General features: G+C 45.1%; 2 protein-coding genes across 3 annotated transcripts in view; both read right to left on the reverse strand.

Moving 5' to 3' along the window:
- SPAG1 (sperm associated antigen 1) overlaps window positions 1-5180 on the reverse strand; it is an 84669-nt gene extending 79489 nt beyond the window's left edge. The window contains exons 1-2 of one of the 2 annotated variants that reach the window (XM_066578387.1): window positions 5078-5180; window positions 1389-1551 (exon numbers count right to left, since the gene is read on the reverse strand). In XM_066578387.1, the coding sequence (XP_066434484.1) occupies window positions 1389-1510 (122 nt within the window). In that variant the 5' untranslated portion in view covers window positions 1511-1551; window positions 5078-5180. The remainder of the gene's footprint in view (window positions 1-1388; window positions 1552-5077) is intronic. The other variant, XM_066578388.1, reaches the window with a different exon arrangement.
- A 3611-nt stretch (window positions 5181-8791) lies between these two features.
- POLR2K (RNA polymerase II, I and III subunit K) lies at window positions 8792-13427 on the reverse strand. The gene is made up of 3 exons (XM_066578389.1): window positions 13185-13427; window positions 10069-10161; window positions 8792-8966 (listed from the first exon to the last, which is right to left on the reverse strand). Exons 1-3 carry the CDS (start codon window positions 13243-13245, stop codon window positions 8944-8946), a joined length of 177 nt encoding a protein of 58 aa, XP_066434486.1. The 5' UTR covers window positions 13246-13427; the 3' UTR covers window positions 8792-8943.
- Between the last annotated feature and the right edge of the window lie 169 nt (window positions 13428-13596).

A 13596-nucleotide genomic window follows, 5' to 3' on the forward strand; every position in this document is an offset into this window, starting at 1 on the left:
TGGCTCTGATCAGCTGAACTGCAGCGCTCAAGAACCAATTAGAGGCAGCGCTTCCTGGAGGCGAGGTTTTTCAAAATCCTGACCAAGAAGCTATGTCGGAGAACTTCAAACAAGTACTGGGGAGCTTCGGAGAAGTGAGGGCGGAGCTAGACAGCACCGCTTAGGTGATATATTTCTTTTTTAATGCAGCTAGGGCTTATTTTAGGGCTTTTACTGTAGGATTTCCTACTGTAAAAGTTACATCACACCGCACGAAAACCACCTTTTCGTGTGATGCAACACATAGGAAGGCTTTATAGGGAAACATGGGCTGCAAAACCTCGCAAATCGCGGCAATATTTAGCAACCCTAGATTCTTTTTCTCTCGCAATGTCGCAGGCTACAAAACATTGCTAATGTGAAGGAACTCCTGGGAAAGCACAGACTTCACATACATGCGATTTGTAGCATTGTCTCATCATGAGAAAAAACACACAATTTTGAAGCCCGTGTAAAACCGACCTAAAGGCTCATAAAAGGCTAACTCCGCCAAAAACATTTATCACGTAGCCACAGGATCGGTGATAAATGATTAATCACTGGGAGTCCAACTGTTGGAACCCCCAAGGATCAGAATAGTGCACCTTAAGCACACTAGCTGAATGTAGTGACAATGTGCATAAGTGACCACCACACATACATGGTCAATGGATTGCAGCTCAGTGATCTCCATCAGTGCCACAGAAAGGAATGAAGCGATGATGCACACTGTCGCTTCATTCATCCAGCAGACTCCGGGTGCGCTGTTGTGATCCCAGCGGTAAGATTCCCATTAACTAATCATTGATCACCGATCTTGTGGATAGGTGATAAATGATTTTGGTAGGAAATCCATTTTAAATATGAATTTTCAGAGTTGGGGCTCATAAAAAGACGCATACTTTCAGTCTGTAGGTTCCATGGACAGCACACCAGACCCATTATACCTTATGAGGTTCTACACATGAGCAAGCTTTCACATGGACCCATGTGCAAAAAAATGGCTGCATGTCCTATTCTCATCAGTATCCATGGACAAGAATAGGCCATGCACTATCTGTACTGATCGGACCGTCCGCGGACACCTGCCGATGTGCTGTCTGATGCGAGTTGCAGCTTCACCCGTGTTAATAAGGCCCTAGCCCAGAAGTACTATGGCCCTATGCCATCATGTCTTGTCAAGAAACAATGCAAGCTATTGTACATTTTCCGTCACATGTCATTTAACAAAGGCCAAGAGTTTGGCTGCACAATGGGTTAGAGATGAGTGCTTGTTTGTGTTATTCTCAGTACCTTCATTCCAAGAAATAAAATATTACCGTACTCTAATGAATCAGAATGCCAACATCTTCCCTTACAGAAAGCATTACCTTAGAACTCCCAAGATCTTTTCAAGATACTTGATGTCATTACATCCTTCAATGAACTTGTAATCAAGGTGATCAACTGGCATTCCATAGGTTTTGGTTGTTCCTTGGTAGAACCCACTCATTGCTCAGACAAACAAGGACTTCAGGAGGTTTTATGTTCTTACTGCAAACAAAACATTTAAAATAATACAAAACTATAATTAGCAAATTTCTAATTGTAACAGATTTATCAGTGGGCACGTCTCCTGGCAAGCACTGAATATGCGTTCTCCGATATGCGTATTTGTGAATAAAATCGATGGGACCTGCATGCGGTTTTTTTGCATGCGTAAATATGCAGCTATGCAAATAAGGGAGATGGAAAAATACCTCTGCAGCGCCACCTATTGGTAGGCAGCAGTGCTGCAAGTCAATGTTAGAATCTTTATACAAGCCTTATAACAATGGGTGGGAATTGAAAGCAAGCCAGAATACCTTACACAGACAGCTGTTCCAGGGTGTTTGCCCATCATCAGTATGTAGTAGGTTTCTGGCTTGATAAGAGAGAGGCCTGTGATGTGGGTCAGGAACGCTATCTTTTCACCTTAGGGAGAGCAGCTAGAAGGTGAGTGAGTGAGGAGACGTATAAGGCCATGCATGGGTAATAGGCAAATAAGGGAGGTGGAGCAATACCTCTGCAGCGCCACCTCTTGGAAGGCAGCATTCCTGCAAGTCAGTGTTAAGGCCCATTTAGACACAACGATTATCGCACAAAATTCACTCAAAAGCCATCCTTTAAGCAATAATCGTTGCGTGTAAACGTGCATATCTTTTAGTTTTCTGATGAACGATGAAACTCAGTTCAACTTGAAATCTGTTGTTCAGCAGAACAGCTGATAAGACGGACCGAACGCTGTGTTCTGCCCGAGGAACGCGGCTTACAGTTGCTTACATTGTCTCAGCTGTAATCATCGCGGCAGAACAAAGAATTTCTTCAGAGAACAGCGGGTGGTCCTCTGAATAAACTCAGCTTCCGGTAGCTCACACGCTGCTAATTGGTACCAATAGGCATTAGTACCAATTAGTAGATAATGCAAAATGATCGCTCAAAAGCCATCTTTTGAGCGATTATCTATGTGTCTAAATGCAACTTTAGGCTGCCTATCCATGGGCGTTTTTTGCATTGCGTTCCCCGCTGCTGCAGAGGAGATACACCGCCGGATACCACAACACCTGTAGACAGGCATCCTTAGACTTTACACAAGCCTTGTAACAATGACTGGGAATTGAAAGCTAAGCCACGCACACACAAAAAAAAAAAAACACAACGAGGGCCAGATATGCAGGGAATACGCAGTGTTTCCATCTATGAAAACACTGCATACACCTGTGTGAATGAGCCCTTACTCTATTCCACTGCAGAAATGTTCCCAAGTTTCTTAAAATCCTGTTTAATTACACTGTGCCGTACATTGCTGCGGGATTTTGGCATGAAAGCTGCAGCAACTGGTGATCTGACCCTAATGCAAAGTTGAAATTAAATGACAATTGCATAGAATACGGCTCTGCTCACCTCTTAGGCCTTCCATTAGGAATCTCCCTCAGAGCCTGAACATTCAAAATATTTAGAGTGCCAAATCAAATCCATCATGGAGAGGAACAGCGCCTGACCCCATTGAGGGTAATGAAGTTTGTTGGAATTCTGCCATGCCGTGCTACTTTGTCTTTGATTGTGAACTGTCGCTACAATGTCTGTAAGGCTGCCTTCACACTGGCGAGAAAATCGTGCGAGATTTGTGCGTTGAGAGACACAGATATGAAACCCGTTCTTTTGAATGGCTTCAATCACATCAGTGATGTTTTCCTGCATGTTGTGATGCTATGCGGGGAAAAAAAAAAATTGCAGCATGTCCTAACTTTCTGCAATATCGCCCATTGCCTTCAACGGGGCGGCAGTGGCAGCGCCAGCCCCATTGAAAACAATGGGAGAACTCCGCGATCCTCTGCCGCAGCTTTGACAGCCGCTGTGGAGGATCCCTTTATCCCCATAGTGACGTGAGGCTGTTTTCACGTGAAAACACCTCTCATCCACGGGTTTCACATGGATGGCGAGGGCAATAATGCGTTTTGGCATTTAAACTGTGTTGCGTCGCAGTAGATGCTTTTTTCACGCACGTGGAACAAAAAATAAAACTGGTAAGAAACCCATTGTGCTGGCATCGCATGCAAGTGCGATGCAATTTTTTCCCACTACTGTAGGAAATAATGGGCGATTCTTGATCAAGAATCAAAAAAAAAATAGGACACACAGCGATTTTTCGTTAACGGACTTTCAGTCCAAGAGAAAAAGCACTCATGTAAATGAATGACTTCTTTTCATGTGAGTGTTTGTGTGTGAATACATCCCTTAGGGCACGGCCGCAGAGTGCATATAGTCCCACACTAATATCTACCCGTTCTGGGTGGATTCCACGCAGATTTCACTTTAGATTTGCTGCAGATTGTATTGCAAGGTGTGAAATTGTCTCTAAGTCGACATGTTGTAGATTTGAAAGTTGACTGGCTGATCAATTTAGGCCGAACCCTCTTTCCACGGCAAATTTTCCGACCCTGCCCGCGACCGAGAACCCTGCATACATGTCCGGGTCTTCACTGCGGATATGGGCAGAAGCGCCGGCCGGCGCGCCGCCACACATGCGCAGAAGAATTTATTTATTTTTTTAAACTCCTACATTCTTGCGGAATCTGCGGCCCATCCGCAATGTCGATTGCGGATCAGACGGATTCCACTGACTTCAATGGAAGCCGTCCATGTGGAAATCGCAGGGAAATGGAGCATGCTGCGATTTTTCATCTGTAAGCGGAAACTGCAATTGGTTTCCACTTGTGTGCATAAAGAATCGTTCTTCCATAGCGTGCTATGGAGGGTTATTGCTGCGGAATCCAGAGGCGCTCGTCCGCTCCGGATTCCGCAGCAAAAATCCATCCGTGTGCATTGGGCCCAACGCTGCAGATTCTCTTTTTTGCAGCGCACATTTTCCGCATGCAGTCGCCACCCTGTGTGAACATACCCTTAAGGTGCAGATTTGCGCAGTGTATTTTGCGTATAATTCTTGCACGTGTAAGTCACAGTGAATAGAACACGGTGATTTTAATGGGTTCATTCATTTGAGCGCATTTCTTTCATGTGTGAATTGCGATCACATGAAAAAAATACACAGCACGCCCTATCTTGGGGCGTAATATGTATGGTTGAAATCCATTGAGATCAAAATATGAAACCAACGGATACGCTGCGTATTTACGCACAACGTTAATGGAATTTTGCGCGTTCTTTGTTATAAATACTGAATATTTATGCAAGTAAAAATACTGCCGATAAGCAGAAAACCGCAGGGCAACACTGTAATTCGGTCCGTGCAAACGCTACATATTGACGAATCAATATACGCATACGCAGGTGTGCATGCGCCGTACTACGAAGGATCCTGCATGCTTCTGTGTTACAGGCTCACTGCCTTGCTCCACAGCCGCATCCTGCTGCACAGTCAGTGGAGACCCCAGGGCTATCAATGGTTACACATCAGGGATGAAGAACAGAGGCTTCATTGACTTCTATGGGCAGAGAAAGCATTTTGGCACACCCCAAACACAGAAGTGGCCCAACACTGAACGCTGTGGCCCGGCACACGGACATCACTATCTACTACCTGCAGAAGCGCGGACGGTCCGGTACACACCGAGCTCTGCAGCCGGGAACACAACTTTCTCTGCACGCTTCACACAAACTTGCGGCCGCTTCCCGTTGCTATGGTGATTCCACGCGACAGCCTATTACGGAGTAGAGCATGTGACCTCAATACGCTCTGCGTAAAAGGCGGTGGCTGCAGGACGTTTGCTGATGTCATGGTCATGTGATCAGTCACGTGAGGAGTCCGGCTGAGCAGTTTCTTGTCAGTCTTGATTACATGAGGCTGTCAGTTCCTGGCAGATGCCCGGCGCTCAGTGAGGTGATGAAATAGTAGACATGACCGATTCTCTTACTGGAAGCATTATACAATCTCACCGCATTACACTTATTACTAACAGGTGCTGCCACCAAGTGGGGAGATTTGGGAACAGCACCCAGTTACTGGATTGTCAGCACTCCTTATATGTTCTAGACACCAAAGCTGAAAATCATTAGAAGTGAGCAGGTCGGATAATACTGCTGGTTTAGGCCTGCGTCACATAGATGTATATGCAGATGAAAATTAGGCATGCGCAATATGCAGAAAATAGAATGAATTGATTGCAGTGGGTGCGTTAACAAGCGCATCTGCATAGGCAAAGAACACATCTTGAACTCATTAAGCTAATTGGCCATTTTAATGCACGACTTCCGAGTGCAAAAAGTACAGTAAAATACGCTGTTGCTCATCAAAATACACAAAGCCCAACATGCAAAAATGCGGCACAAATATGCATATGCTCTGTGCCACTGGCCTTAAAGGAAGCCTGTCACATGTATTTCGCATTTCCGGCTTCTCTTTACACGTTACCTTTTGTCTTTTCCTCCGTGCTGCAATTTTCTGAAAATCCTATTTGTTTTTTTGCGCTTTCTACGTGGTACGTAAATGACTTTTAGACAGTCCGATAGGCTGTTCCACTGCCCAACTTGCCCAGGACTCCCCCTTCCACACCCCTCAAGCTGTTGATTGATCATTACCCTTATCAGTGCGCCGACACCGCACCTCTGCTTCAGTGCGTGCGCAGTAACATCATTCACGCTGGAGAGACATACAAATGCCAACGAACACGTGCCCAAGAGCAGTTCTCAGCGGGCACCGAGCTGAAGAGGTCAGTTAGCAGCCTGGGGCGTGATTAGTGTCTGGATGGAGAGCCTTCTACTAGAGATGAGCGAGCGTACTCGGATAAGCACTACTCACTCGAGTAATTTGCTTTATCCAAGTATCGCTGTGCTCGGGTCTGAAGATTCGGGTTCCGGCACGGAGCGGGGAGCTGCAGGGGAGAGCGGGGAGGAACGGAGGGGAGATCTCTCTCTCCCTCTCTCCCGCCCGCTCTCCCCTGCGACTCACCTGTCAGCCGCAGCGGCACCCGAATCTTCAGACCCGAGCACAGCGATACTCGGATAAAGCCAATTACTCGAGCGAGTAGTGCTTATCCGAGTACGCTCGCTCATCTCTACCTTCTACGTGAAGCGTTTACACGCACCGAGAAGCCGGCGCTGATTTTTTATTTGAACAAATTTTAAGCGCTAATCATCCGCTGTTAGTGGCCCCTCAGTCCCTCTTGTTTGCTCTCAATCGAAGCAGAGAAGTCTTTCGATCGTGGGCCCTGGGATTTCCCCTGGGTATCATTTGAACAAATTGGACTTGGTCCTGGTTTTATCAGGAAAATGTAGTGTCTCTATAGTGCCCCCACTGCTTAAGTACAGACTAACGGTATTACATCCACCTCATTCTCTATTGGCACCGCTACAAGACAGGGTTGCCCCTCCTCCATTACAGTTTCCTGTGGCCCTGCGATGGAACACTGATGTGCATGGTTTTTATATTGCATGTACGCCAACGATCTTTTATTATACGTTTCTCAGCCATGCAGATCCTTTTCTCGCATTCTGCAGTTTTCCACCTCAGTAACGTTAAGGTTAAAGAAGTCCTAAATATATCCTTGCCAGGTGAGGAGGTCTCCCAGTTAGCTCTATAGTTTCCCTTTAAATGGCGCAGTTCTAACATTAAATATCTCGGCACTTCCATTCCTGCAGACTTGTCCTCATCGTATACCTTTAATTATCTCCCCTTACTAGAACGTACGATCAAAGACTCGGATAGATGATTAAATAAATATCTCCCATGGGGCGACCGAATTAACATGGATGTTTTACCTTGCTTCCTTTACCTGTACCAGGCCCCACCCATCAAACCTCCTAGGACTTTCTGTAAGTGGGTACAGTCTGCTTTTAGTAGGGATGAGGGGGTGGTTATCATGGTGGAATCAATTTCCGGACTTGGTCAGATTCAAAACTATCAGGTGGCGCTGGTCTCCCTGACCGTAAACGGTACCGCTCAGGACAGACCGTAAACGGTACCGCTCAGCAGTTGTCTTAATGCAGCTTCTTGATCTGCATTTTTAGAGCAAATCCTAACAGTCTTGAATGTGGCATCATTGGCGCAGTCTTGGAATATTGCCGCTGGTTGGCACCATCAGATAGGGTTGACCGCATTAAATGCTCCCTTTTTTCTCCACGAGGTTAATGAAATTATAAAGTGGTAGATGAAGATGGTGTTTTTGATAAGATTTCTATCAAAAAGGGTGCTTTTACACAAAACGATTATCCAGCGCGTATGAGAACGCTAATGTTCCGTGTAAATGCATGCAGTGACAGAACGGTGGATGGGCATCGCTTACTTCTCGTTTGTCATTCAGCTTCTGCATGCAAAAAAACGAATGACAGATTGTTCCATGTAAACGGGCAGTTGGTCACTTGTGAACGACCGCCTGCTTACTGTGAATGAAGGCGGGCGGGCCGGGATGATCTGTGGCAGCGGTGTCTCCATCAGTACACATGGACGACCTTGCTTACTTGACAGCTTGATCCATGTAAAAGCACCCCAATTATCGGGGATCCCTGGATATCTTTATAGAAAGGTCTCTGCTGCTATAAGGTGCACACAAGTCATGTCATGTCACACCTCTTTATTTTGTAATCTGTTTAAATGTAAAACCAATTGAGAGAAAGAAAAAAAATAATCACCACCCGGCTCCCTGTCATGTCCTCCAACAGCAACATAACTTAGTTTATCGTGCTGTGAGAGCAAAGTGACAGGTTCCCTTTAAACTCAAATCTCCCTTAATTACCCCTACCAACACTTGAAGCTGTCTCACATACAAGGTTCCTCCTCGCGTCACTTATTTTCAGTCTATCTCTCTCCCCCTAAATCCTGTTAGCGTTGAGCCACCCTCACACTGGACCTTTTTTTTCCAGCGGCGTTCGGAACGCCACGTTAATCACAGTAAGAACGCTCTAGTTGATTTCAATGGGGCCTTACAGACCTGAACTCGAATGTGAAGTTTTTAACACCACGATTTTCTAACGCTGTCTGTTCTATTTTTGTGCGTTTTCGCTCTAAATGTACCTCATCATCCAACCACAACGATGGGGTGCGTTAAAAGCTGCTGTCAAACACAATATAAAATGCCACAATTTTGAACACGGCCTTTTGTGAATGCATGGATGAGCGTGGCTTTAGGCTTTTGTGACGAGAGAGATATCCACAACATGTATTTGTGAACTTAAAATTACATTTTTATTTTGAGCCGGCTGTGACTCTTCTGTCTTCTCTGCAGTTGTCCTGTACGGTGGAACGCTCAGTGAACACACACACAGAATGAGTAAAACTATTCCAAGAGGGCCGTTCTGCTAGGATACCATTAAAAAAATGTTTATTACAAAAGCATGTAATATTTTATAACTTCACACCACGACGTCTGCTAAACTGCATTAGAAAACAAATAAAATAAGATTAGATTAGTAGCGGTAGTAGAGGATCCAGGGCTCTCGGGAGATTTTTTTTCAACGAGCATCAAAAACAACCACTGAGAAGTCATTAAGGAAAAGCAACAGTTTAATATACAGTAATATAGTGTAGTAATGCAAGTTTCCATGTGGTATAAATGCTGCAGATTTTCCGCATAGAGTTTTTGCACTGAAAATCTGCAGTATTTACAGTTGCAGCATAGTGGATAAGGTTTAAGCAAATCTAATCTGCGCACTGTAGAAAGAAGCCGTAGAAGTGACCTGCGGTGCAGATCTTACATCCACAGCATGTCGATTGTTTGCGGCAGTATTTGATCCTTTGCTAGGCAAAAGATGAAATCTGCAGCAAATCCACAACAGAGATGCCACCATCTGATGCAATTTTGGCCCCTGAGGATTTTCAGCAAGTTCGGTGGAGATTTTGATCACCTCCATAGGAAGATACTCTTAGGGCAGCTTCACACGAGCACATGCGCAAAAACGCATGATATATTTCCACCATGAACGCCGCAGATTTTACTGTACTTTGTGCTGATGAGGACGTTTCCTATGTGAGCGGAACACACTGGTTCCATGCATTAAAAGGCTATGGAGACTTATTAGTTCCAGATATGTTCTATTTCCTGTGAAATTACGCAGGGTAGTGTGCAATTAGGCGGGTATTGGGTGTGCACCGCGATAAACCCCTATGGTGCCTTTGGTACACAAATGCACACTAAAAGAGAGCATGCTGCGTTTTTTGTTATTTTTTGCGTGCACATGTAAGTTAGAATGAACCCATTGAAATCAGTGGGTTCTATGCGCTGCGTATGGCGGGTGCAAATATGTCCGTGGAAAGACAACCTTAGTGTATGTTAATGGCAAAATTCACCATGGAAAGATTCAACACAGAACACGCTGCATGCAAATTATTGGCAGTCAGCAAGTTCACCTGAATAGTCACAGGGGCCGCCTACAACACACCAAACCGGGCCACTGCTCTACTGACAGCGCTGCAACAGTTCTGGCCGTGTGTAGAAAAGCCGGTTGGTGGGGAAACTGTGCGATCTGTAATTAGTACCCCATCCTGAGGATAGATCGCCAATAGGTTTGATCCTGGAAAATGTGTTTGCCTGTTTAGCCATCCATATGAGACTGAAACGCATACTGGTGAAAGGATACATCTCTTCGTTCTCTTCTTGTACATAATTCTGTAGCCACATTCTCGACATCTGATGGGATCTCTGGACTTTATTTCATTTTCTGTGTGACATTCTGATACAGTAGAAGGAAAAGGCTTAACAGGAGGGAAAAAAACAGCAGTGGCGTACTACAAGCCTACGGACCAATGTCAGCCAACACATTCTTTACAAATTAAAGGGTACATGTATAGACAAAAGTCAGAGGGTCGTGCTCACAAGAGCTTACAATTGATGAGAAGATAGGGGTGACACGAGGTACAGGGGCTTGTTCCGTGTGTGTGTGTATATATATATTTTTTATTACACACAGTTGTTATCCATGTTTGTACATATATGAAGTGCCTAATGGTGTGTGAGGGATACAGTAGGAAGAAAGGGTCAGGTTCTGAGGAAGAATGCAGAAGAGGGGTAAACAGAAGAGCAAGGCCAGATTCAAGCAGGCAAGCACAATATCGGGCTGAGAAGTTCAGCCCGATATCGCAATTGTCAATATGCGTTTTTCATGCTGATGCAAAGTGTTTTTTGATTAAAAAAAAAAAACAACTCGCATTGCATCACTTCTGTAAAATTGCGATTTTCCCACACGTGAAAGGATCGCGTTTCCCATTTATTTCAATGGGAAAGATCACATTTCACGGCATGCAAAGGCTTTTAAGGTCCAATTGAAAACAAATTGGAATGCTCAAAGATAAAACATGCTGCAATTTCCTCCCCACCCCCCTCTCAGCAAAAAGTTGCTAGTGTGAATGAATCCCTTCAAAAGAATGGATTTCACATTAGCACAGGTTTTGTGCACATCACATGAGACAATCTGTCATGTGATAAAGCACTTCGATAGGCCTCCCTAGAGAAGTATTATAGGGCACACTTAAAACTATGGCAATTAACCCGATAGATGTAGCACATTATAGAGAACTGATACCACTTTGGGGGAAGGGGTCAGTCGATGCTTTCATAAGAGCAATTTCTGTGAAACACGAGTATGAAAACCAGATTTAAGGAGTTGGGAAGAAAGTTATCAGAGAGATATCCAATAAGGTGAGAGTAGACCCGGCGTTCAGAGAGTTTGGAGACAATGGGAGGTTAGAGAGGAGTTGGGACTTTTTCTTAAGCAATGGGGGTATTATATTATATGTTCTAGGCTGGTTGTCCACGGGCGAGGCGTCATTATGAGATCCGCAGAGATAAAAAAAAAAAATCATCGCACGTGGAACTGGCATGACACGCTTTTCATAGGGGAACTATTGAAAGCGCGGCCTACGGCTCACGAGCAGAGAATTATACGGATTTTCCACTCGCGTGATTAAAATCGCGGTGAGCCCATCATTAATATAGGGTATCGCGGAGACCTTGTAGTGCTCCCCCCTCCTCCCCTGCTGATCACTGGATAGCGGAAGATGAAAATGGAGAAATCCGTGTTTGGCCTGGCGAAGGACAGAGTAGTAATATCTGAGCAGGAGTTTGTAACGGAGGACGCCTGCGATTTTCTCCACAAGCGTTGTACACACCTAGTACCAAAGAAAAAAAAAAGCTGAACAATTATGAAAAATCTAAAAACTACTGATACCTGGGAGTTCAGAGGTCTGTGCAGCGGTGACTCAGTAACCAACACTGCATCACGCATCACACAAAAGGCCAGAAAGTGGAGCTATAGAGGAATAGGGAGATTTGGAGTGTCTGACAGCCGACAACACCCACCATCAGTGAGAGCGCTGATCGTCCGTTAACCCTTTAAATGCTCCGATCAGTGTTCAGAGATCCTGAAAGACCTCGGAAAGATTTGAGAAAAAAAAAAAAAAAAAAAAAAAAATGCGGTCTTGTCATGATCATACTGACTCACGGAATAAAAATGTATTCTTTTTTTTGCCACATTGTGTATGTTGTAAAAACAATACTTTCCCCAAAGGTGTTGAAAATCCTTCATTTTTTTCAGTTTCACTCCACTTAAAAAAAAAAAAATGTTTCGTTTTTCAGTAAATTAACTAGCACCATTGAAAAATACAACTAATCACACAAAAAGCCCTCAGACAACTAGGTCGATGGCAAAAGACAAGTTATGAGGCGAAACCAGCAATAGGGGGGAAAAAAGGCGGGAGGACTATATCCTTAAAGGGGTTGTCCCGCGGCAGCAAGTGGGTCTATACACTTCTGGAAAAAAAAAAAAAACCTGTTTCGGCGCGGGACAACCCCTTTAAGGGGTTAATAGAACTGTTTCTTCAATTATTTTTCTTTAAAAAGTAACCCGTCACCTGCCTAGAGTGCTATAAACCAAGCTGTGCTGCCGTTAGGCGCGGCGACAGGGAGCTGGGTGCTGTACTTTTCATACTTGCCCACTTCCGGGTTCTTGCTGCTGAAGTCTGGGTGCCAACCAAAAACCTGAGTCCCATGCGGGTGCTTTCCTATACAAGTCTATGGGACGATTCGCACGGGACTCGGAAAAGTCAGGTTTTCAGTCCGTGAACTGTGAGAAAAACCAAGTGGGCAAGTATTCAGAATACGCAGCCGGCTCCCTTACCGTACTCTACGTTAGTCTATGGTGCTTTAGGCAGGTAACTGGTCCCCTGGTCGGCTGCACACGAATGCATTGTGGAATCCAAGGTCGGCGTCCGCACACATACTGTTCATTACATGCTATGTTAATAAAAAAAAACAAAAAACACGTCTTCCTACACTCGCCTAGTGATGGTGCGGGAAAAAATATATATAGAAAGCCGTAGTGTGCATGTCCGATGGTGAGCCATGTGGACCATGCTTTAGGGCTCCTGCACACAGATATGTGCTGTGGAATCCACGGTGGTCACATACGCACAATATAACTGGGCCCCTGGACATACGGAGCGCTTCACTGAATAACTGATCTCCTGGGTCACTGAGGGACAGCTGTGGGCACATGCCCCTCCAGCAGTGGCCATTGTTTAGGTCAGAAATGCTGTGCAGGTATACAGGAGACCTTTACCCACACGCAGCGCCCCTCACAGGGCAGTAACAGACGGTAGCAATTTAGTAAATGCAAAGTGTATTGTTCCCAGCAAGTCTGCAAAAATGATCATCAAGTGGTTAACCCTTTACTTCCATCACCAGCAGACTCATTCTTACCCCCGCAGATGTAAATCATAGGCTGCTGCTTCGGCGGAGGCGCGTCCTTAGGGGCCTCCATACTGAGCTTTAAAATAGGAGAAACAGGAGGTTGATGATGACTAACAGCTCGCAAGATGGAACCCAGGAGATAAAGTCATAGAGGCATTCCTCGTACCGGGCGCAACGGCGTCACAGCACGGCAATGTGCGCTCCCAGCAGACTGAGTCGCACAGTTATGACGTCACCAGGACCCAAAAGCATGTAGGCAGGACGCGATTCTTTTGCGACGTCACTGCTTTGGGCGGAAGTGCCGCGGTGACCATTATAATTGGGGGCAGAGCCAACTCGTTTGTATTAAAAACTTTATTTAAACAGCGTGCAGCAGTCATTGGAGGCTTTTTTTGGCTGGTGCCTACGCATATTACATTTT

Source organism: Eleutherodactylus coqui, chromosome 9, assembly GCF_035609145.1.
Source record: "Eleutherodactylus coqui strain aEleCoq1 chromosome 9, aEleCoq1.hap1, whole genome shotgun sequence".
Classification (NCBI taxonomy): domain Eukaryota; kingdom Metazoa; phylum Chordata; class Amphibia; order Anura; family Eleutherodactylidae; genus Eleutherodactylus; species Eleutherodactylus coqui.

Excerpts from the sequence above, each read along its gene's own strand:
- POLR2K (XM_066578389.1), bottom strand. The coding sequence starts at position 13,245 with ATGGAGGCCCCTAAGGACGCGCCTCCGCCGAAGCAGCAGCCTATGATT. Across the intron at positions 10,162-13,184 it reads TATGATTTACATCTGCGGGG|AATGTCACACAGAAAATGAA; the intron begins GTAAGAATGAGT and ends CTACTGTATCAG. Across the intron at positions 8,967-10,068 it reads CAAGAAGAGAACGAAGAGAT|TGGTTGTTTTTGATGCTCGT; the intron begins GTATCCTTTCAC and ends ATGACTTCTCAG.